General features: G+C 43.6%; 2 protein-coding genes, 1 long non-coding RNA gene and 1 pseudogene across 4 annotated transcripts in view; 1 reads left to right on the forward strand and 3 right to left on the reverse strand.

Annotated features, from left to right (window-relative positions):
- The window catches only part of SLC30A10 (solute carrier family 30 member 10), a 28370-nt gene extending 14140 nt beyond the window's left edge, over nt 1-14230 (reverse strand). Inside the window, exon 1 of the mRNA XM_039883406.1 lies at nt 13694-14230. Coding sequence (XP_039739340.1) covers nt 13694-14141 — 448 coding nt within the window. The 5' untranslated portion in view covers nt 14142-14230. The remainder of the gene's footprint in view (nt 1-13693) is intronic.
- Nucleotides 49-15017, forward strand: LOC120619185 (uncharacterized). Of its 2 annotated transcripts, none has more exons than XR_005657394.1 (3): nt 49-545; nt 7394-7462; nt 13458-15017. It is a non-coding gene; the product is annotated as an uncharacterized LOC120619185 (long non-coding RNA). The 2 variants fall into 2 exon arrangements; XR_005657393.1 differs by lacking the exon at nt 13458-15017 and adding an exon at nt 7840-8042.
- A 2040-nt stretch (nt 15018-17057) lies between these two features.
- The window catches only part of EPRS1 (glutamyl-prolyl-tRNA synthetase 1), a 44218-nt gene continuing 35693 nt past the window's right edge, over nt 17058-25582 (reverse strand). The window contains exons 29-32 of the mRNA XM_039883404.1: nt 23621-23781; nt 21410-21488; nt 17508-17572; nt 17058-17415 (exon numbers count right to left, since the gene is read on the reverse strand). Coding sequence (XP_039739338.1) covers nt 17265-17415; nt 17508-17572; nt 21410-21488; nt 23621-23781 — 456 coding nt within the window. The 3' untranslated portion in view covers nt 17058-17264. The remainder of the gene's footprint in view (nt 17416-17507; nt 17573-21409; nt 21489-23620; nt 23782-25582) is intronic.
- Nucleotides 23476-23594, reverse strand: LOC120619381 (uncharacterized; annotated as a pseudogene).

Raw genomic sequence — 25582 nt, forward strand, 5'->3', positions numbered from 1 at the left:
GGCGCGCCCACCCTGCCCCGCGCCCCTGCCCCGCGCCGCGCACCCTGCTCTGTGCTCTGCGTTCTGAGAGCTTCGAGCTGGTCCCTGACCCAGCGCTCCCACCGCCGCCACTAAGGCCAGCAACCTTGGCCCCTCTTCTTGCCCACGGCCTTCATCAAGGGCACATCTGCGTTCCCGCCACCCCCTTCTAGGATTTGCATTCACAAGAGGCCAAACTGCAGGCAGCCCTGGAGGAGGGCACAGGTCACACCGCTATAAGCACGACACTGCCACCCGGCATTCAGAAATGCAGTTGGCCACCAGAGAAACCAGAGCATGCCTCCTCTGTGTGCATGTCCCATTCTCCATTGGAGAGAATATTCCGCTCACCCCCATGTGGCCCTCACAGCTTGACCTGACACTCATAGGTCAATCGACTGACCTCCGTGAAGATCTATTCCAAATAGACTTCCTTGTTGACACAAGGCTCTGTTCCAAGGAAAAGTCATCCAGGCGTCCCACAGTGGCCCAGGAGGGGGACCTCTGAAGAAGAATCTTCGCTCTAGGTCAGTGTACAGTGTAAGTGGGTTGAGGCGAGGGAACAGGGGCATGAACAGCTTTCTTGGTCTGGTTTTATAAAAACTTGTCACATTCCAAAACGGATCTGAAGGTGGTCTGGTGATTTCTATTCTCTCTCCTCCATCCCCAAATCCTGAACCTGAACCATTCCTGGAAAAAACACATCAGTTTGAGGCTTGGAGATGACTTAAAACATCTCACTCAAAAAAAGCATAGAATCCATTGGCAGAACGTTCTAATTCGAGCCCCTTTCATGGCCTTGGCCTCGTGAAAATAGTCTCGTCTTTTAATGCTCTCTGCTACAACGTCCCTGATATGAGGGGTCCACCTTTTACCAGATAAGCCTCCAAACTCAGGGAGCCTGTTAAGCATCCCCTCCCCACTCCCAGAAAAATATTCCACTCCGGGGAACCTGAGAAAATTGATCATTTAGAGCGTTCTCTAAGAACGAGTATTAAAATGATCGATAATTTAAAAGAAGTAAAGAGATCAAGGCTGACGACAGTTTCGAAGCTGTGCGGCCTTGCGCAAGTTCCTTAACGGTCTGGGCCGATGTCACTGCTGTAAAAAGGGGGTGACAAACGTGCCTTTTCATACGGCTGTGAGGATTAGCAGGGTTAACAGGTGTCAAGTGATTATAGCGGCTCCTGGCACTGCACGGCATGTAGTAAGCACTCAGAAAATGTTAGCTGCTTATTAAAAAAAAAAAAGAAAAAGAAAAAAGCCGACAGGCATAAAAAGAAGCTGCAGGGTGAGAAGAAAGAGACGGGACAGGAGGAGGGAAAGGCAGGGGTCCAGAGGTCCAGATTTCATCATCGGTGCATTTGTATCACGGTGCATGGGAAACAGAATGGCCATTGAATCACAGATGGCACACTCACTCTCACACCAGAGCACCAGGGGCTCCTTCCTGGTTTCTGGCTTATCCTGTCTTCGAACCAGGAACCCTCTGAAACATGTAACGTGATGGCGGGCAAAACAGTCCAAGCGAGAGAGAAAGTCCCCTTGGAAACCCCCTGACAGGTTACCGTGTGCCCTGCCGACTGCGTTTCTTTGTCATTCACAACTGAGAGAAAAACCTGAGATCAAGAGAAATAGATCAAGGCAGATAATGAGAATTATGTCACCGCCCCAAGAGGACAGTTTAGGGAACTAGAAAGCCAGGGGCTGGGGACGGAGCACAGGAGGGAGCTGTAAGTGTCTCGGGTGCTCTGCCCAGGGCCTAGCTCTGGACTTTAGGAAAGGCTAAGGGTGTCAAGAAAATGCGCTTCAGAAAATGTTTTGACGAACTGTGATTAGATATATAAAATATAAAATTATATATAAATATTTATAGAGTTTCATTTATTTACTTATTTGTATTTTATATAAATATGGAAATACTTATATATAAATGCATCTATAAATAGCACATACGTATATATATAATTATGATTTGATGAATTTATATGATATGTACGTTTGTAAAACGAAGGTCCTTTTTGTACCCAAAAGTTTACATTTTTGTCCCTCAGTTTTTTAGAATACATTAAGAGCTTCGTTACCAATGGTGACCACTCTTTTTAAAGACAGAGGCGTGAGATATGATAAAGAAAAACTAGGCAGTCGTCAAGGCTAGTCGATAGGGAGAAATTGTCAGCAAGCCTGGTGCGTTGCAGCCATGTAGGAGGAGGCAGCTCTGATATGGATTTTGAGCTGTGCCCATCAGCCTGCCCAGGAGTGGCACCTCCACGATTTCCCCAAAATGCCACTGATCCTACAGCAAAGTGGTTAGTCTGCTCTGAGCACTGGTCTAGGAGCAAACACCACCATAACATCAACTATCAAGACCAGCTCATCGAGAAAAGACCAGACTCTGGATAATTTTAATTTTGCACTTACTTTAAGAAAACTTGAAAGGCAGAGTAGCTTAGCAGTTAGTAATTTACGAGTGTTGGAGTCAGACAGACTTGGAACCGAATCGTAGCTGTGTGACTGGGCAAGTTCCTTACACCTCCTTCTTCCCTTCACCTGTGAACTGAAGGTAATAACAGTATGTATCTTGTGGGGTTGTCATGAGACTTAAGGGAAAAAATTGTGTGTAAACTGTACTTGGTGCCAGGCTCTCGAGAAAGGCTCAGCCAGTGTTAACTGGAAATAACCACCACTTTGATTTTTGAATCCAAGTTTGGGGAGGGGGAGATACTTCTCTTCACCGAAAGATCCACAAAAGGGTTACTCTTAGAGAAAAATATACATTGAAGCACTTTTTTTGTAAGGGTTCAGAAGGAATCGCCCCAAGATGTGCCTCTCTTATAGGTAGATTATTCTGAGCCAAAGGCACCGAAGCCAAAGGCTCAAGAGAAACTTCTGCATTCCCTTAACTACTAGAAGAATTTGATTTAGGGACCTTGCCCATAATAGGTGACTTTCAGAGACAACCTTTTTTGACCTATCTACAGGGCAGGACAAACTTCTAATCACCGAATGCCTGCTCTTCTTATCGTCCTGCGATGACAAGGGATCTTTAGCGCAGAGTGTCACATGTGCCTCATTTTCCCTGTCTTCGAACCCATCGTGTATATGGGGTCACTGACTCTCTCGTGTATGTGGGGTTCCCATACACAGGTAATTCATTGCCGCTGGTCATTTTCTCAGTCTTCTGTCTCCTGTCTGATTATTAGACCAGCCAAAGAACCTTGGGTGAGGGTAGAGGGCTCTCCCTCTCTCACAGTTTGCAGTTTAATCTAAGGAGCAGTAAAACTTTCGCAGAAGTAAAATAAGACACTTTTGAATTCGAGAAAAGGCCAGATTCCGGATGATTTTAATTTTGCACTTACTTTAGGAAAACTTGAAAGGCAGAATAGCTTAGCAGTTAATAATTTACGAGCGTTGGAGTCAAACAGACTTGGCACCAAATGTTTGTGTCCCTCCAAAATTCATAATGTGGAACCCCTGACCCCCACAGAGGAGAGTATTAGGAGGTGGGATCTATGGGATGTGGTAGCGAGTGGAGTCTTCGTGAAGGGGGATCTGTGCTTTCTGAAAGGGACCTCGCTGGCTCCCCAGCCCCTGCTGCCACGCGGGGACAGCGAGAAGGCTCTGGCCCACGAACCTGACCGGACCAACCCCGCACCCTGATCTCAGACTCCAGCCTTCAGAACCGTGAAAAATAAGTTTCTGTTGATTCTAAGTCACTGTATGGCATTTTGCTACATCAGCCTGAATGGACTAAGATACCAAGTATAGTTTGAGTGATAACGCTTCACCATAATCAAAGTATAGGAACCCAAATTACTGACTTTCGAGAGCACAGGGTAAAAGAATGATGTTGATTTTTATATCGCGCCCGGGTCGCTGGGTTTGGGCTCCTTGACACGTCTGACAGTGACGACGCCATGTTATTATATGGGGCCTGGTCTGTGCCCTTTTACCATCTCTGGATCACAAGGGCGCATCCAGACACATAGGGAGGCCCCGTGCGTGAGGTCCGAGAGGGAGCGGGAGGAAGTGAGAACAGGGGCTCTCGGAGGTAGAGGAGAAAGGATTCGAGGCAGAACTGGGAATTTAAGAAACGTATCCAAAATTCCCTGCCACGTACTGAGAGCATTCGCGGTGTGATTCCTCCAGCGTGGTGAACAGGAGGGGGAAATGTCAGCTTCGGACTCTTTCCAATTCAAACGGAGGCCAAAAGAATTAGAAGTTGCAAGAAATGAGAACTCCCCCTTGACGTCGATTCTAAACCTAATAATAGTTGTGGCTATAAGTTGAGCCTTACGTCATGGAATAATTTACAGATGCTTTCGTCTGTGTTCTTCAATTATATCAGAAACAATAGCGCACAAACAGTAGATTTCTTCACCATTAGGTTCGCCTTAATTGTTAGACTTTATGAAAATGAGAAAGGTCATTTGCCCAAGAAATTGAGGAAGAAAATTGTGTGTTGTGGGGGAGATGTTAAAATAAAACCTCTAAATAAATACCTTTACCTTTATCCGCCAAATACACAGGTTAAATGCCCAGGGTTACGTACTGGAGAGATGCAGATTTGGGGGCCACCCAGACCCGGGCCCCAAACCTGGCTCTCTCAGTTGCTACAACTGGGCGAGTCACTTAATTTCTCCGGGATCTGTGTTCTTACCTGCAGCCTGGAGGTAGAGCTCACTCTCTTGGCAGTGGTTACGAGAATCAGAGGAGATAGCGTAGTGACCAACGTGACTTCGGTAGATGATCCACAGATAGTGGGTCCTTTCCCTAACTTCTGGTTGTCATTATTCCCAGAACTATCGTTGATTTCTAGTAAGTAACATTGTGGACTCCCCTTCACAGTGATTTAGGGTGCCCGATTTCTAATAAGATCATCTACTTCCACTTGGTTCAAATAATCTAATTAGCTTAGAACGAACGAGCTATTGATTAATCAAAGGTATTACTTGTGTAAAATATCGATTAATAAAATACCTTATGAATATAAAAATACTTAAAACAAAATATTCTCCAGATATAAAACTCCAAGCTTCTCAGCTGTCGTAGAGGCAGATCTTCGTTCCTTGTGACCTTATCATCCGCTATTATGGGGCAGGAGAGTGGAGGTCAACGGAACGGGGCTGGGAGACACAGCTTTGCTATCATCACAAAATGAGGGGCTGTGTTACCATGAATCTGACACCTGGAGAAGAAGAGTCTTGACCTCTGACACTAAATTGTTATACAACTCGGATCGGTTCCCTAAGTTTCTGAGCCTTCGCTTCCTGACTGGTAAAACGCAAACAAGAACCTTGTACCACTGAGTGCAGGGACAAGTTCTGAACGTCAAGGGTAACGAAGGCATCGTCGCTGTTGTGATGATGAAGCCATGGGGTTCTTACCTGCGTATGCTCTTTCATTGTAGAGATGTATGTAGTTTATTTAAGCAACTCTCGTGCCCGTTGAGGAATAATTTGTTTTCCTTTTTATCTACTTGCATTTTTTTTCCTCAGTGTGGTCATAGTTGTGATCGTTTATGTATACATTCTGTAGAGTACGTCCTTGTGCATATATCATTGTTCACTTTTTGCAGTATAAATTTCTAGAAATACTGAGTCAAAGAGTATGGGCATTTAAAGTTGTTGATAGCTCGCCAAATTGCCACACGATAATAGTACATGAATGTATACTTTTATCACAAATGCATGAGATCATTATCTTCATTTTATTTTCCAATTGTTTGTTGTTAGTGTATAGAATGTAATTGATTTCTTATATTAACTTTCTATTCTCTGACCTTGCTAAATTCAGTTATTATTTCATATAGTTGTTTCGTAGATTTCCTGGTATTTTTAAGGTAAACAATTATATCATCTCCAAAGGAAGACAATTTTTTTACTTTTATTTAAAATATATATATATATTTTGAGTTCCATTTCCCCTAGGCTTCTAACATCACTATTCCATAAATTCTTTAATACTTTTTTAGGGGGAGATTTAACTTTATTCAATGATTTTTTTCTGAAGATCTTTCCACTAACATCTAAAACATTCACATTCTATTCTGTATCTAGAATTCTGAAAGCAGTTCAGCCACAGTTCTATATTTAAACTGGTTTAATGCCCACGGTCTTTTCATTCCATCATTTTCGAATTTCTAAACTCATCTTGATTCATATTTTGGTTGACTGGATTTCATTTTTTTTTTTTTTTTTTTCAAGAAGAGTTCCTGGCTTTTTAAAATTATTTTTATAATGTCTTTATGTTGCCACTAATAAATGAACAGAACTTCATGAGTACAAAATTCTTAGTATAAAAAAAAACTTGATGAGATAAAAAAATATTTTATCTCCTGGAACTGTGTAGATAGATGTTGATTCATTATACCTTGGCATTGCATATTGCTGTGGAGAAATCTGAATCCAGTCTGAAATTTGTCTCCTTGTAGGTGACAGTTTTGCTTTGTTTTTTGCCTGGATGTCTATGGGATTCTTTCTTTACGCTCGCTATTCAGAAACGTCTCCAGAATCTATGTATTGATTGCTCCGTATCAATTTTCTCTTTTGATTTGCAGATTTTTATCTGCCTTTAGTTCAGAATAAATTCTCTTCTATTCTATCTTTGAGTAATTTTTTCTGGTACATCTGTCTGCTTTCTGCCTCAGGAAACACCTAGTATGTACAGAGAGTGTCTCCACTGTTGTCCGGATCTGTTGTCTTCCTTCTAGTCACTTTAAATTCCTTGGCCCACTTCTCAAGCCTGTCTTCCATGTCATGGGTTGCATTTGATAGTGTTTCTTCTGTCTCACTGCTTCTGATGTGAGTTTTCATTTCTGTACTTTTTCTTATCATCCATTTTCTCCCTGAGTTCTGACAGTTCTCATTCATGTTTTTATTTGAAAATTTCTTGTTACCTGGGGTAATTATTATTTTTCCATGCATTTTTCATACGCCTTTTTGCTGGTTCCTTTTTTAAAACGTTGTCTCCGTAGCATCTCTAAGCATTGGATCTTTGCTATTTATTGAGCAGGACGCTTAGATCCAAGTCCGCTGATAGTGTGGGAAGGGGCAGGGGAGGGGTCCAAGGCACAGGCGTCTGGCGGCTTCAGATTAGACATGTTGTCTCAGAATGCCTGTCCCAAGTCTGCCTTCTCCCATCAAAAGGAATAGGTCACCCAGCGGACGGTCTACGTGGTTCTCATCGGTGCCTCCCAGCTCACAGCCTTTTTCCCATTCCCCAAACGTCGCATTTCCACAAAGGGCACGGCCACAAGAGTGACGCTCATGGCTTCTTGGCGTCGCATCCCCAACTTTTCCCAGAGGCAGGATTAGTAAGCACGGCCCAAAGCGTGGAGCACGCTCAGCGAATCTTTCTGGGTTTTCTCTTTCAGATTTCCCTCCCACGGGGCCCTGCAATCCTGGTCTGTGAGAAATGAGGCGGGCTCTGCCCGGTGGATGGGGTGAGTCTAATTCTAGGATGAACTACTAAGAAGCTCTTGATTGCTATACATCTAAGCCATATCCTTCAATATCTATAATACGGTTGATATTTTATGTTCAACTGGCATCTATATGTTATCTATTTATTGCTTCTAAGTTCAGGAGAGTAAGAAAAATATATTATTTATTAGTCCCTAACGCCCTAACACGCTGGTGAGTTGGCAAGAACCTTGAGGATAAAGGTGAGAATCTAGAGGCCAAAGTAACACACAGTGATTGAGGCTCCAGGGGAGACCAGGGCAGGAGCTATTGGGTTTTAAGTCTTCAGTAAGTATGAGCCAGGCAGTATTTTGACCTTGGCAGATAATAGCAGGCAATTCTTCTGTATTCCCTACAGAAGAATGGGTGTTATTTAAATACGGGGCTGTTTGAAGAGGACTTCGTGGCTGTGAGTTTTGAAGACTGGTTTATTCTATACGCTTCAGTCTTACTGTGCAAAGAAAATGAGAGGGAGAGTAGTTTGCTCTCAGAAACGACCGACAGACCAAGCCAGAGGAAGAGAGAGTTTTCTTGAGACTAGGCAGATGCGAAAAAAGCAAAGGAAATGCACGTACACCTCAATATTCTCTAGAAGGAGATGAGATGAGATGATGAGCTGAGATGAGATGATGAGCTGAGTTGAGCTGAGCTTGGGTACTGGGAAACAGAACTTTTCAGAGGCGGAAAGTCAAGATGTCAGATAGCTGATGGAAATTTGGACTGTACCACCACCACCACCAGACAAGACCGGGCCCGGGGAGCGAATGAAAGTCATCCTCTTAAAACTGTGAACACTGTCCAAAATAGAAGCGCCTGCGGAGTGTGGCAGCTAGCCCACGCCAGGCCCGCCATCGTGTGCTGGGTGTGAGGGAAGCAGGTGCTTCGTTTCTTGAGCTCGTAGATCTTCGGGTGAAGAGGAGGACACTCAAGCAGCTGTGACCCGAGGACCCGAAGCCGACGCCCGAGGGGACGAGACTTAAGGCGTCTTGGGGATGAGCGAGTGTGTTTCGTGTGTGGAATGACGCGAATCGTAGCTGGAGGGCAGATAGTGCAGGCTGCTTTTCCAGAGACGGCCACAATTACATCTCCTACCCCACACGGCCTTCTGCGTGACGACGTGTCTTCTATCTCGTCACTTGCTTGGAACCCAGAGAATCTCCGATTGGGCCAAAAAAAGGCATCAAAGCAACGACCTCATCTGATGGCACTCTCGTGTGGAAGAGCCTGAGCCACCACGCGTAATGACCTGAGGCCGCTCTCGAGTGAGGAAACCAAGCCATACAGAGGGGTCACATGTCCTAGATATCGAGAACTTCCAGCTCCAGAGTCGGGCACATGAGCTAATGCACCTCCAGATGAGGCAGCCCCCAGCCTCTGAGTCTTCCCGGCTGGGGCCCCGGACACCGTGGAACAGGCACGCTCTTCCCACTGTGTCCCTTCCAAATTCCAGCCCACAGAATCCCGAGTACCATAAAATGATTGTTGTTTTACGCCACTAAATGTGCGGTGGTTGGTTACGCAGTAACCAAGACAAGAAACCGCTATGTGAAAGTTGGCAAGCTGGAGAAACCTTCCAGAAATTTTAGATTATTTGAGAGGAGAAGGCTAGGAAGATTAGCATAGATATTTAAGGTATTATTAGATGAGCTTCAAAGCAAAAGTTATTGTAGATGGAGGCATTGCCTGTGTCCTGCAGAACAGGTCAAGAAACAGAGTTAGGACCCAAAACAGGCACAGGGACAATGAGACGGGATGAGGGCATCGAGGCAAGAATATGATAGTTTGAGTGCAGTCCCGGGTTAGACATTGGGTTTAGCTGGGACATGTTTTTCGACTGAGGTGATCCACTCAGAGAGGTGAATGTTGACAAGATTTGTTTGGCCAACAGCTGCTTTTGGCAGACCCATGAGCCCCTGACTTCATTTCTCTCACTGTGATGAGAAAAAAAAAAAAAATTATGCTGGAAAAACAAGTGCCTGGCCCAGAAAACAATGACAAAGGAAAAGGAAAAAGGTCCAACAAAAACGCCCGCCTTAGATGTGGGAGAGAAGGGAAGGGAAGAACTTGGGTGAACCATGAAACGTTCCTAACGCGACCGAGCTTTCCTGAAGAAGAGCAAACGCCAAAGGAAGCAAAACACTGGACGCTTCCCCCACACCTCCCAAGAGAAGGTTTAGCAGGATGACACACTACTCAAGGCCTGAACATTCAGAAGCCTCGGAGAGACAACTGTCTGGAGGGACGTAAAGCAGGCTCAGGGGCAACGGGACAAGCCTCGAAGATTCTAAACAGCTTCAGCTCAGAAACCAGCAAGGCGGACCCTCAGGCTGAAACATGTCAGGTGACAGAGAAGCCTCCTTAGGAAGCAGCGTTCGCAGGCCTAAGCAGTTCTGGGGTCAGGGGCAGTGGTGGCAGTCCCTGAGACACCGGACGGAAAAGCAGTGGCCACTCACAGACAGCGAGTGTAGACAAAGCCGTGACAGGAGCTCAAGGCGTTGCTTGCTTGCTTCCTTCCTTCCTTCCTTCCTTCCTTCCTTCGCTTCCTTCATTTCCTTCCTTCCTTCCTTCCTCCTCCTCCCTCCCTTCCTTCCCCACTTCTCCCTCCTCCCTCACTCTCTCCTTTCTTCTCTCTCTCTCTCTCTCTGTCTCTCCGTCCCTCCCTCTCCTCAGAGAGAAAGTGAGCACAATTTGGAATCAAAACAAAAATGATCTAAATAAATTCAAAGGAAAAGCACTTTGTAAAAAAAAAAAAAGTTAATTAATTTTAAAAATTAAAAATAATAAACAGATATTTCAGATATAAATTTATAGATTAGACAAATGGCAAGCCTGGTCTATCCCAGGCAGAGCTGCAAAAAATTACCTTTGTTTTAAAATGTACAGCAAGGTATCCGTTCAAGTACAAGTCAAGGGCACAGGGAGACCTACTAGTCTCAAAAGAAAACTCGAGCCTGGAAAATTAGCAAAAATTAAAGACGAACATAAAAGATAGTGTGAACGTCAAGGAAAATCGAATAAAATAAACGAGGAGGAGGAAAGCATGTAAACAAAGCAGATTTAGCCCCCCAGTCTGGAAAAGGGGAACCGTGAGGCCACGTGTTCCCTAGGATCTGAATCCACGCGCTGTCGCCCCCACCCTCTTTCCCCAAACACTGTACGACTCTCTTCCCCCAAACACACTCCCAAATATCCAAAGTTTGGACTTTAAACTCATTTCGCTTGTTTTTTTTTTTTCTTCTTTCATGCTTGTAATTTTTACGTTTTTCATTTTGCCTGTCACTTCAGCCCCAAATACCTGCTCCAGCATCTCGTTTTCATGTCAGGGCTGGATTCACACCGGCTAAGTATTGATCTAGGGCTGCCAGGCTCTCTCATCTCGGCCAAATCTTCCAGACATTCTTTTCTCTCAGGTGTTTTTTAAAAAGATTTCTGGCTTGTCTGTCTGATTCTCCAACGCGTCTTACTCCATGAGTCCCAGGGATGTTTAAACCCTTAAACTGTATATACAATCTGTGTTGTTAATATTTAACTTAAAGTCTGTGGTCTTACTTTTCACTTTTCTATGATCTCAAACTATAACTGGTAACAACTCCTACACCAGACAGATGAAGCAGAATAAGTAAAAGATCCACAGAACCAGGAGAAACTGAAGGGTCGCTAAGTAAATTCTTTCTGGCTGCAGATTCTGCAGAAGGGATGGATTACCTGATTTTGATCACTAAACCAGCAGGTGCCACAGGCCTTTCATAGATAGTCACTTTAAAATGCTTCAAGCTGGGATGCTAGACGTGCAGAAATTCTTGCTCCTAAATCTAGACTCTTTTGACATCAAGAATCATTTTCCCCGCCTCATACTTTAAACCTCCTAGTATAAATCAGTGTGTCTGGATGAATCACATTTCTTGTTAGATTAGGACACATTTGAAATTGAGTTAATGTGAGTTTATGAGATCTATCTAACCCAAATATTTACTTTTTAATTTAAGCTTATTTAGGCGATGGGAAGGATATGGGAAGGATATCAAAAGGTCTGCTTTAGCCAAAGTGATAAATACGTAACTCTAGACGGAAATGCTAAGAAGCTAAGCAGCGATTCTAAAATTACTTGGAGGATTTAAACACGGTCAAATTTCGAATATAAAAATTCAGCAACACCTAAAGCTACCAAAATGATAATATTTACAAAGGACACGGATCTTAAAGCATTAGATATATGTGGATCGTACCTGTGACTGTACTTAGTTCTTTAAAGCAGAATACTAGATAGCAGAAACCCTTCGAAAGAAGAGAGGTGCTCTGAGACGATGGAGACTCGGATGGACAGGGTGAAATCTTTGTCATCAGCCTCTTGGTATCTCAGCATGGGTGTAAAAAAAATGAAAAGCTCCGCTTCCCAAAAAAGACCTACCCAATAATCATTCGGTTTATAGAAACAGAACCATGGCTGTCTACCAGTTTTCATGTCGGTCAAAGTTTTGCCTAAATGGCTTTTGTTATATGCGAGTAAGTTTAAGTGGAGAGTAGACACCAAAGAAGAACTAAAAACATCATGGTAAGTTTCGTCATGGAGGTACTTCCTTGGTCGCTACTAAGGATCTGACGTCTGTTTTCTCATGTTAAATTTATATGTAGCAATAAAAATATACATTCGTTTTATGTCAGATATGTGAATGCATTTTACGATGTGGCACCTCAAGAAGTAATTTTTACATGTTGACTGATGTAAACAAGGCATGAGGTCTCATGCTAACTTTTGTATTTTAAGAAAGATGAGGCCCTAATTGATTCCTTAAATAGAAAAAGATGTAGATTCTAGTTTTTTGTTTGCTCCCTTTTATATACTTAACACATATGATAGGTGCTGTCATCACGTACATTCCGCCAATAGGAAAATTTAGACAGAGATAGGATAAAGGATCAGACCCAGCTGACAACATTTACAGTAGCAGTAAAGACAAAAGGAATACAATTAAAAAAATGCATACGTAAGCTCTGAGGCTTCCCAGGCCAGGTATATAGCACCCCTTCTAGTCAGAGATCACCACCAAATTAGGAGAATCTTGAAATTTTTTTTTTAAAAAATGAGCCATTAGAATTCAACGATGCAGGATTATCACATAATTCAAAGGCTTACGATGTGATTTTTAGAAAAACAAAACAAAAATTACTCTTTGCCAAGCACCTATTAAGGGCTAAACCCTAAGATCTGTTTTAGCCCTTAGTACCTGCACATTACAGGTGGGCACACAGGCTAGTGAAGTGGACAACTGCCCTGTGGGGGAGCCATGATTTTGAACCTGGTCTGCTCATGCCATATGACATCTGCAAAAAGCACAGGAAGTTAGTCTTCTGCCAGAAGGTTTTAATGTGCTTTTAAAAACAATTCCATTTGCGGCAGTAAAAGAACACAGTTCCATCTAGTAATTTATCTTGTGGATTTATTGTTTTAGATTTATCATTCTCTTCCAAGAATTTAAAACTCCATCTTTTGACACATGATCCAGTACCCACTCCTAAGTCCCCCCCCACAAAGAATCACCTGTAAATAGTTTTCCATTTTCTCAAATAGGACAGATGTATGCAATAAATACATACAAAAATTTCCATCCAAAAGAGAACTAAGTTCTCTAGGTCATCTCCTTTTTTTCCTCTCTCTCCTTTTATTAAACAATCCCTGAATATATTCCTCAGAGTTTATCTGCCTAGCCAACTGATCAATACTTTCCTCGACGTGAACTGGTTATACAGTGCAGTATTTTTGAACATATTTTACGGGGACACTAAAATATTACTTTTAAATTCAAACAGAGCCATGCCACATCTGGGTAAACAAAAGTAACTCATTAAAGGAGAAACAAAAGTAACTAATTAAAAGTAACTGCTTTCAATGCCACGTCCACTTTCTTTCAAATCGCTCTCTGTACGGCTTAGCACCTTTCCTCCCTGTCTGAACTCTTTTTCATTCCCTGTGAGTAGAAATTAAAGGAGACACCCCCCCGCCCCCCACAAGACAAAAGTGGCCTGCTGCCAATCCGCTCACAAGAAACTTCGGACTGCGGGAGACTCTTTTGAAAAGACCTTATGTAAAGTCACAGGGATGAGAGGCCAACCGAACGAACGGGGCCTCCCTCCAACGGCACCATCAGAGGCCCCCTGAGACCGTACCCTCCGGGCATCTGACAGGTGGCTGCAACACCTGAGGAGCCACTTACCTGTCTCAACGTCTCCCCCGGGCCCATGTGCCGTGCAGTAGCAGCAGTCCAGGATGAAATAGTTGAGAATATTGAAGAACAGCCCGATAATCCCAGCACTGAGAACCAGCAGTGGCTGCTGTGTCTTCTGGGGTTCGATATACCTTTTGATGGCCTCGATCAGGATGCTGAACATCAAGGCCACGGCAAAAATGGAGTTGCCGAAAGCCCCCACAACATCTGCCCGAAGAAAGCCGAAAGTGCTCTTCCTGTGCTGGGTGATACTGCTGGCCCTCAGGCCGAACAAGCCTATCACCATGGACAGCAGGTGGGAAAGGACAGCGAAGGCGTCCGAGGCCAAGGACAGCGAGTTGCCCAAGTAGGCGATCGCAAGCTCCATCACGAAGAGGAGGATGCTCACGACGCTCATGAAGATGAGACGGAAGCTCCTGCCCGAGTATCGGCCCATGGCTCTCGGCTCTTCGGCGCTCCTCTTGCTTTTCTGGGAAGGCTGAGCCCTGGGAGGAGAAGCCACACATTTAGCGATTGCGACTCCTCGAAAACTCTCCCCTTCAGCCTTTCAGCGCTTGTCACATTTGGAAATCACCTTTTATAGGCCGCTATAAAGCCATAAAGCAGTTGAAAGGGCAATTAAACAGGAGAAGTCACGTGAGTGGGGACTCGTGGAAGTGGAGGGTACGGGCTTCAGATACGGACGTGAGGGATTTCTTCTGTTTGTTTGTTTGCGTGTTTAATCGCAGAAGTCAAGAGTCTCTGTGACTTCTGGCTCATCCGTGGCTTCGGCCTTTCCCAGCTTCCACACTCTGATGAGGGAGCGGTTAGCTGCTCTGGTGAGACAAGTCTTGTGACAGATCATCATATCCTATTTGGGTTTTAATGCTGTTCACTGCATGGAACAGGGAATATTCTAGATCAGAGCTACAGTGAGTGAAAGCCAGACGTGAGGCGAGGGTCACTTACTGCCTTGCCCGCTGGTCTGGAATAAACAGGCATACTACTCCCGAAAGTTCCCGAAAACGAGGCAAGGAAAACATTCCTCAAGCTCGGGAAAGATAACACACCTTGAAATGGCGAGAGCTGAAGCCATGACGCCCACTGGTTTCAGGAAGAAAGCCACATTATGATTGAACTGCTACAAGGAAATTTTCAAAAACTCTTATCTGTCACTCTTCTCCCTTAATGGTTTACCATGTCCCGATTAACTAAAACAATAGCGGCCTCTGTTGTTCTCAGCGGCCTGTCCACAGACGGTCCTCTAGGGAGACAGCCTGGGATGGACTCTACCCGATCTTTTCTTCTCCGAAGGTAGTCTGACTGTGATGCTTAATTTGGCTGGGACACCAGGTACCCAGACATGTGGTCAAACATTCTGAGGGATTTCTCTGAGGGCGTTTTGGATGAGATTAACATTTGAATCTAGACTGAGTAAAACAGGCAGCCTTCCCCCACGTGGGTGGGCCTTGTCCAATCAGTTGAAGGCCGGACCAGGCCTTCCTGGCTCCTGATGCCCCGCAGCTGGGACACTGGCTTTTTCCTGCCTTCAGGCCTCACCTGAAGCGTGAGGTCTTCCTGGGTCTCGGGCATGGCTGCCTGTGGGCCTTCAGACTGACTCTATACCATCAGCTTTCCTAGGGCTCCTGCTTGCTGTGTCACACTGCAGACTTGGGGACTTCTCAGCCTCCACGATCATGTGGGCCAAATCTTTATATTGAATCTCTATTTATCTATCCATCTGTTGGTTCGGTTTATCTGGAGAACCCTAATACACTGACTTTGATTAAATCTTGACGACTTAGATGTAGCCTTAATAATTTCCTTAGCATCTCATAAATGATCTCCAATTCAGTTAATATTCTAACAGTTAAGACTTCTAATGTAAACAGATTGTGTAGTGAATTGCACCAAGACTATGTCTTTCGTCCAGTCATGCAACAAGTATTTACTGAGTTCCGACAGACCCTCAGACATATTCTAGGTTCTGGGGAGACAGTAGTGAATGGGAGACAAACACCACTGCCATTATGAAACTCACATTCTAGTGGGGTTTGGGGAGACAGACAATTAACAAAATAAGTCAGGAAATGTATTAAATGTCGTTGGAGAGTGATGGAGACAGAAGAGGGTGTTGGTACAGGGGTAGAGTTGTAATTTGAAATACAGTGACTGAAGACTTTACTGAGTATTTACCTGAAGGAGGTTAAGAAACTCACTCACTCGAAACGTCTTTCTTAACTGCAAAATTCGGTTTTGGCGACACACCTCAAATGTATTTTGAAAAATCCTTATTACATGAGACTTGGTAAAATCTTTTCACGTCGTGTATTATTGACGTTCCAAACTCAAACTTTCCAGTAAAGTTGAGAAAATACGCTGGTTTAACATCACCTGCAAGAAATGTGTTTATGTTTGTTATCTTAAGCCTGATGGTGCGACAGAACTTTCCAGGTGTCCCCTCAAGCACAGGAACAGTTCTTCGCGTTACTACTGGTGGGAATGACATTCTGATGTCTCAGTGAGGGTGATCCAGGCCATGGCCTCCCCCTCACAGTGCTCAGCCCGTTCGCTGCTCCATCTCCTTGCCCACTTCATCACCTGACTTTGCATCTGAAACAGAACTACTTCGAGAGGAAGCCAGGAAGAACCACGTCTGGTTTTGCTGCTGTCTGCTCTGACACTGCACAGAGCGCACAGACTTCTTATATCGATGGCATAGTAAGTGACGAGCAAAGGGTGAAAGGTGTGTTTTTGATGCTACTGGCAAGCCCTGAACACCAGCCATAAGAAAGATGACTCGCATTAATAACAGGGATCAGACAGAAGTAGGGTGACGGGCTCTCCAGTCAAAATTCCTTCTCTTCGCTTGTTTCATGGAACGTTCTGTGCTGCTCAGAATTCAAAGGCTCCCCATCAGCAGGCCGCCTGACCTGTTGTCGCTGTTGGTTCTAGCAAACATACCTCGACCTATTTGCTGCAGGGGACACTAGGCACACCTTCGCTTTTGTGACCGTCAGGTACCTAGCTAATGGCTGTCATCTGCAAGTAAAATGGTGATCATTTCCTGGAGGATATTGTTTGGATTCGGATTTATGCGCCCTCCCGAAAAGCACCACCACTGAAGATGTTTGAAAGTTTTGCTATTTTAGCGGAATCTTAAAAGTTAACTCCTGGCACGTAGGCTTTGGGTGAAGGATCCCTTCCTTAACGTAAGTACTTGCTATAGAATTCCCTCGAATCAGCCGACTCCTGACCAGCTCTACTCGTCGGGAAACTCCTACGAAGAGACGTCATTTTCAGCTCTTCGCAGGAATTGCCTCGTGCTGTAAAGCTCAGGTATTTCAGAAGCAAATGACTACGTAACGCAGCATGAGTTCATGATATTTATTACTGGGCTGGTTTACAGAAAAGCTTTTCCCCACTGCTAACCGAGGCATAAGGATAGGTGTTTGTTTCACGGGCCCCCCCTTTAGAACGTTTATTTTAGAAAAATCATAAAACCGTCTACATCTGGGGAGATAGCAGTCCGAGTTTGACAAAGTTTGGCGGGCTGGAGACAGGAGTGCGGTTTCATCCTTCAGTAGCTGCGGCCGAACAGGGTGTAGTACTTGGCGGGGTTCTTGCCGCAGACGCACCTGGCCCCGGGCGGCAGCTGGCACAGGGGCTGGAAGGGGATGCAAAGGCTTTTGGCGCCCATGGACGGGGCGCCAGGCTCGAGGTCCTGATCCCTGAAATGAAAACACATCACGATGACGGCTCGCTCGCGGCACGTCCCCGCCTCGCGGCCGTGCGCGCGCGCGTCATCCGTCAGCCGCTGTACCTGGTGGTGGTCTTCTTGATCCAGTCTTCGCAGTCGATTTCCCCACAGAACGGAATCTGAGCAATCTAACGAGAAAAGGAACAACACTGAGCATTCAGAACTCCTCCTAGGCTACGAGAGGGACACCCGAGTTCTCTGCGGAACGTGCGGGCGCGCAGCGCAGGTCCCCCAGCCCTCGCCAGGCCGTGGTGCCCTTGCAAACCTACTGGAACTTTGCTCAGAAATGCGAGAGACGGAAAAGAAAGTTCACCCGCTATCCCAAACCCACACGTCACAGGACAGGAGGACACAGCGCGGACATCTGTGCGACACGCTCGGTATCCGCATTAACGAAGTGGCTACGACGCTGCGCCTGGAGCGGAGGGGCCCGGCCGCAGCGGCCCGGGAGGGGGCGGCAGTGAGCCCCGCGCTTCACGGCTGGACCGCTGCCTGACCGCTGCCTGCGCCTCCAGAGTGGTCGGTCATCAGGAGGACAGAGGGAGGTGACGAACAGCGAACTGACTTTTAAAGTGTCGTCAACAGTAACAGTTAGCAAATCCAGCGAACCTTGCCTTATGCTGCACTGTGTTTAACGTGTTGAAGGTTAAGCGAATCGTTTTTAAAGTCCAAGGGTATTTGAAAGTCAAAAATCATTTTGTGTAAGGAAAACGGCACCTCTCAAATGTTCCTTTCACAGACCATACAGAATAACAGGCAGAATCAAGACACCTGGGATGTTATACTAATTCTGAAATTCACCACCTATTTAAAAAACCTCTAGCCTTGAGTTTTTCTTTGTAAAATGTGGATGTTGGACAACAATTAAGATTTCTCTCGGTTGTGAATCCTAAATTTTTCATGGCATGTCTACTTCAAAATGAGATTCGTCTGCAATAACGTTTATGTAACGGTCCTATAAAAAACTCCTAGAGATCAGCGTAGGTAGTGGAGAGATCGAAGGTGTGGAAAATCCCCACTCATCGGAAACACTAGCTTAGAAGCAGCTCCAGAGGTGCCCGGCTCCCCCGTGGACCTCTGATCAGTTACCCCAGTCACACATCCCATGCTCAGTCCCTCCTGCAAACACTTCTGGCACTTGGGGCTTGGTTAAACAAGTTTCAAAAGGCTTTTTTAAAGAATAATGTGAAAATGGACAGAGATTAAGAAAAACTGAGTACCCACTGGGTGAATGTCACCATAGGGCGAGGAAGAGTTAATTATCTATGTCTCTTATGTTTATTCAGCAAAACATGTCGGCCTGTTATTTTGATAACCTTTCCTAAGATAAAAAAGAGCTGATAAATTTGGAGGCAAATCCTGCGGGGAAAAATGAGTGGGTGGAAGGATGGTAGTAATAAGTATTTTGAAAATTTTAATATAGGAACTGTGCAAAAAAGTGAAGCAAAAACGAACCTAGAGATTTAAGAGCTTCAATAATGAGTTAACTTTCCCATTTTGAAACTTGGTAAATCATTAGCATTTATACAAACGAAAGGCATGAAAAAGAAGTACATTCATAAAGTATTGTTTAAAATTCATTATGAAAGACAGAATGGGGAGAAAACTTTAAATACTGTCTTTATGCAATGATAAAAATATTAAAATTTAATTACAAAGAAATTTAAATTGTTTTTTAGAAAATCTTTGACTAACTCACACAGCTATATTTTTATAACTTTAACAAATTTTACGATAAATAGTTCTTTTTCTCTAAGAAAAAATTACTAAGCCTTGAGAAGATATTTCTAATAATTTAAAAATTTAAAATAGCACAGCACATGAAAAAATTCAAGTAAAGTTATTAATTATACTTGAATTCAAAAATGATAATTTTGCAAAAAAAAACCCATGTTTTAATTCTTTCTAGCTTCAAAGTTTAGATGATAAAACCTTAAATTTCTATTTATGCACATAATTCAAATATAAAAAGACAGTAGACATTTTTAGGCTACTTATCTAGCCATGGCAAAGTTCTTAACTTTTTATTTTTTATAATTTCAATATCTATGTTTTAAAAAGATAAAGTCTATTGCAATATATAATATCTTGCATTCTATAGCCAAAAATGTCAATGACACAAAATAGCAACACTCAAAAATCACAGTGATCAATAGATTAGTAACGTACATCAACATTAAAAAATATATATTATAAATAACATTTATTTTTCATTTAATCGAGACCATCCCCTTGGAAAAATTTACTAAAATCAAGTCCTGTAAGTCATATATAAATATCTTTTTCATTTGTACCAAGAGAACAGCAGAAAATCAAACTTTCGCCTATATTCAAGTTCCAAAGACCCTCCCACCTCTTCTCCTTCCAGTGAATAGTTTTATTTATAACGGCCTCAAAGGCTGCTTGATGGTCAGTGGCCACATCTCAGCTGACCAGCGTAAGGTGAGATGGGGATGGAATAGTGCTGAATACAAGCAGCAGTATGTTTTGGTCTCTGTGTTGGCCATACAAGTAAAATACTATATTCTGCTTTGGAACAGATGCTGAACTCTCCCAAGTAGCTTATTTGATATTATGATAAAAGATATGATTCCACTACTATCTGTGAGATTCATTTCTTTGGAAGCAACATATTAACTCATATTTATTCTATTGACTTATTAGCTCTTATGCAATGCCTTAATAGGCTGCACTGCAAAAGTGACTACCACGTTTCTATAATACGAGAGACTGCAAAATTCAATCATTAATGGAACAAAAATAAAACAATCATAAATAAATTACAGTGGAAGTGAAAATACACCTTGCATCAGATGGCTATCCGTTCTCTAGCCTTCTCTTACAAGTATGTAGTTTGAGTCAGATGACAAATTATGGAAACCGGAAAGGTGGAAGTTTACAAAGGCAGTAGAGTAAGAGGAATGACAGAGGGCTACATACTGAAGTGCTGTGAATCTGAAGGGCATTTTGAGATTATAAATTTTGTGCTCATTTTATCGACTAGTAAACTGACGGCCAGACAGATTAACATTTCTCCAGCTCATGCAATAAGAGACACTTTAAGAGGTTACGACCATAACCGATGCAAACTTTGCCTTAATATTCTCAGCATGTTAAAAAAAAAAAAGATACAGGGGAAAGTGCATCAAACTGAGTCAGAGGAGGATCTAAAAACCCAGTGCCAGGTGTGCTTCTGTAGAGCCGGAGTAATTCGTTTCGACTGTGGCCAGTGGTTCTCTCGTTTATAATGTGGGTACAAAGGCATGGCTGTCTAATCAAGCATATGTAACAGAATTCTAAAGTCTGTAAGTGATTCATTCCAGTAATTAATAACTTTGCAAAGCAGGACCTCTTCTTTATGAAAAGTTTTGGGCAGGAACATCTGCATGCACACAACATAAAAGCTGATAAAATCTTAAAAAGCCTCAAACTAATTAGAAAAATTATGTAGTTTGAGGAGCCAGAAGTACCCACTCATTCTGAAAAACGGGCTCAGAAATGAGCATTACTTTCCTCTTATTACTCAGAAAGTTCGATCGGCTAATATCTGGGTAAATATATAATCAGAGTTGAAAGAAACGGACTTTTAACCTCGTTTCAGTGCACATTACACTTCTAAAGCCGGAATGAGGTTTGCTTTAGGAACTTACAACAAGCTGAAAAAACAAAATGAAGATTTTCAATAATGAAAACACGAGGGGTCACAGAGAACACATGCTGTTTAGCCAGCATGTCAAGCATGAGAAAATGCTGGCACGCGATGAGTTCACAGTATTATCCAAAAATGATATAACGCAGAAATGCTTCAGGAAAGCCATTGGAAAAGAGCGTGTAATGCTGAGTAACACAAAGTAGTTCTGTGTGACTGGACTTGAAGAAGACATTAATATCACACTTAAGTTCCGTGAGTCGTAAAATACCATTTCTGAAATATTTTTATATTCAAAACTTCAGAAGTCTCTTACCTTTCCAGACTCTAGCACCTTCTGAAAGTCTTCCATTGAATTAGCCACAACCATATGAGTCTTAAGGTCTTCAGAAGCCCTATCAAAAAATAATGAGAATAATACATAATCTTTTTATTACTGTAACAAAGCTCTTTTAAAAAAAAAAAAAAATTAGTCTAATTTAATGAAAGAACAACAACCTGGAAGTGAGAACTCAAATTGAACAAGTAATATTTATTTTTGTTACTGGTGTTAAATCTCTATTGGCCAACATTCTATTATGCCACTTACTACCTATGAGAATCTGGGCTATTTTTTAAATCTCTAAGGTCTTAATTTTCTGCTTCTACAAAACTGGAAAAATACTCAAATAAGTCTAACGGTATACCATACAAGGTTGCTGTGAGAATCAAACACCAGGGTATGAAAATGTTTTGAAAAGGAAAAACACATAAATGCACATTATTAAGCTATTTTCACATACTATGTAATTCTTCTGTTAAGAACCTCAGGTTTTAGTAACAGGGATAAATATTATTCTCTTCCACGTTGAAAGTCACACATCACATGAGGACCAAGGAAGAGAAAACGTACTTTTTCTCTTTTCTGCTGCCCGGGCCAAGACCACATGTGCTTGGTGCCAGCGGCTGCCAGCTGTCCACCAAACCTGCTTCTCCTTCAGACGTTTTTGCAGCAAGATGGGCCCAAGTGACTCATTTATAGCCAATGAGATTTAGGGAAAAAAATATGCCACTTCCCAAGCTTAAGTCTTGGCGGGGGAGGGGTTGCACCTTTATGTAACTTCTATTAGCAAATTTACTGAATAAAAATGTCAACAAAAAACTGCTTTTCGCCACTAACACAGCGGATTCCCAACCAGGGGTGAGCATCTGGAGCAGACGGACAGTGTTTCAACACTACAGACGCCGGAACCTAGCTCAGAAGTAATCAGTCGGAATCTCCAGGTGTGCGGCTCAGGTGTGCTTCTGTCCCCAAAGCCCCAGGTGACTCCGAAGAGAACCCCTGGAGACGAAACCGTGCACTAAATGCACTGTTGGGGCAGCAACCTGTCATCTTTCATCTCTGACAACACTACCTGTTCTGAGTTTAGATGAACTTCAAATGCATTATTTGCAAGCCAAATACATCCTTGAAGTAACCCCTCACGAGACTATCAAATATTCCCATTTTAAGGCTAACAAGCCAAGAAATGCAAAATCACTTGCCTAAAAACACATAGGTCAGTGCCAAGGCTAAAGTAAGTCCACTCCTTAAATGCAAGATTTACTGAAGCCTAATTGAGTTAGGCGCCAGGTATCAGAAAAGAAATGAATGAACAAGAGGCATGCGCGCCCCTCAGCCACTCCCGCCTCTATGTGCAGTGGCAGCGGGCCTCCCTCTCCGCTTCAGTGGGGCAGGAATGAAAACGAGGTGCGACACGCACCCCACCTATCTTCTAGTGCCTCTGCCTCGAGACCCGTGACTCTAAAAGACCCCTCTCCATATGTCGGGGCAGCCCTGAGCCCGCCCCTGGCCCCTCGCGCCAACCGCGACAGGAGGGCCTTAGCCTTGGCCACATGTCATAATCATGTGAGCTTTTAAGAGTGTAGTTGCCAGGCCCACTCTACACCAACTCTACCAATATCTCTGGGGAGGGGCCTGGGCATCTGTTTTTTTTAAGCTCCCCAGGTGCTGCTAATGTGAGAATCAACCCGTGAGAATCAATACCTTAATTCCTCAAACTTATATGTCATAACAGCCTGGATCTAAAATGCACCCAAATTAGTCTATGGGACAAATGCAAACCCAGTAGGGAGCAGAAAGCACTTGGCAAATTAAGAACCATAGGAGTTTATAGAAAGATTACTTCCGGTTGGGGCAAAGAACTCCTCGGTATGGATCTCACAGGTCCAGTAAAGTTTGACGATGGGTGATGTAGGCTATATAGATACTATATCGATAAAGATATAGATATCTAGATATATACATATATTTTTTTTTAGGCACGGCAACCTTTGACCTCACAGATTACAAGGACCTTGTCACTTACAATCCCTTATTATTATTATTATATTTTTTTTTTACACCTACAGCACCTAGTCTTCCTAGGTAGTCTCCCATCCCAGTACTAACCAGGTCTGATCCCGCTTAGCCTCCGAGATCAGACGGGATCGGGTTGGTTAAGCGTAGCATGGCCATAGACAACACAGGTTATTCTAAGAGACTAACCTCGTGAAAAGGTTAACGTGGATGTCTTCCAAAATGGCCTGAAGTTTAGTCTCGGCCTCGTTTTCAGCAATTGTCAGCTTTTCTCCAGTATCTCGTCTGACGGCTACAAACTGACAGCTCTTCATATCACGTGGCCCAACTTCAAGTCTAATCGGAACTCCCTAGGAAACAAAAAAAGGCAGTTAAGATGGTCACGTATGTCTCCAGCTGAATATACAGACTTACTGCACAGCCTTATCAACTGTAAGTCATAAGAAAACAAAAAACAGTAAAAAGGCACATTAATACTCCTGAAACATTACAGAAACCTATTCCGATAAGAAGGCACAAACCTACGAAAAAATGCAGTGCCCCAGTGGTTCCAGCAAAGAAAGGGCCTGATAGAGAAACACGGGGAGAGCTGTCTAGACTGTCAAAACAATGAACATGGGCAGGGAAACCGGAAAACTGCCAAGGAAGGGTGTCAAAATGCGGGTTTTGACTGGAATCAAAGGTATTCATGTGAACTCGCGGTTACTGAATTTCAGAGCCAGATGTGGAAACACGTAAGTGCGTGTGGGGTGTGTGTGCCTGTGCACACTCATGCTCCACAGCTCCGACCACTGAGGACGTGCCGGGGCAGCGAAGGCTCAGGTGCGGTGAGCAGACCCGGCACTAGCTGCCGCTCTGCTGGGAAGAACGCGGGCTTCCAGAGACTCGGCCAACTCCAGGGCCGGAGCAGGCGAAGCACAAGACAAGCCCTGCGACGCCTCGCCGTGCCCAAGAACACGAAAGTCGGCCTTAAGGGATCCTGCTGGTCACATCGAAATAAAGAATGATAGCTATAGATTACAGTCTGGCGAATACTATAAGAAACCACGGGTCCATAAAAATACTGAGCGGCTAATGAGAAGTGTACGGTGTCAAGATCATGATGTTCAAAGAAGAACCGAGGAACTATTAAGAGATAAGAGACTAAAGAGATCTGACCACATGCATCACATAATTCTGAACTAGGTGCTTCTGCTTTGAGGACACAGGGGGGGCAACTCGCAAAACCCCGATGGGTTTACACAGTAGTGACGTGAACACCGATTTTGTTGGCTGTATTGTGATTGAGAGAATGTGTTTGCACAGTGATGGGGTATCCAGCTAGCATCTTATTTTCAAATGGTTCAGGCAGGAAAAGTTAATTGTATATCAACATAACTACTTTTCTTCAGCACAGATTACCTTAGGGGCCGTTTACAACAAACAAATCTTAGCAATGCTGGGAACCCGCAGGCACTAACACGGAACAGCCCCCGCACTGCTGTGCCTCCGTGCTTGAAGCCTTGGAGCTGTGATCTTACTATGTCTTCTCGTCCCTTTCCTGCAGCGTGAGCTTGGGGCGTCTTGACTCCTAACCGCTACATCTAATACGATTCCCTGCTTCAGAACCAGAAAAAGTTAAATCCCAGTTGTTTGAAAATGGAATTATGAATACAGATCATCTCTTCATCACAATGTGCAATAAATGAAAATTGCATTAAAAGCATGAAGCCGGAGTTTAGATAGACTAGCCTTGAATGCACAAAATAAAAACCGACAAGCTGGTATGAAACACTGTGGTGTGCAGAACCAAGTATGAAATTAACCCGTGGTGCTCTGCTGGTCAGCTGTAACCACGGAAACTAAGTGATGCCCACACACTACGATTCGAGTGGTCTGTTCTAAATAACTGACGTGAATTCCTGGTATAAACATTTCAGTGCGATAACTGTGAGATTTACTAATCATAAACAAGGTCTTCAGGATCATTTTTATTCTAACATAATAAAAAAAAGCTTCCACAAAAAAGATTTTAAGTTGAGCAGATGTATAAACTCGGGTATCACTGTTACAAAGCACTGAACTGCATCTGTGCTCAACGCTCGGTTTCAGCGAAGAACTCACAACTACCAAAATAGAGAAAAATAATAAAAAAGTCCTACATTCATAAAA

This window comes from Pteropus medius, unplaced genomic scaffold (genome assembly GCF_902729225.1).
Source record: "Pteropus medius unplaced genomic scaffold, Ma_sr-lr_union100, whole genome shotgun sequence".
NCBI lineage: Eukaryota > Metazoa > Chordata > Mammalia > Chiroptera > Pteropodidae > Pteropus > Pteropus medius.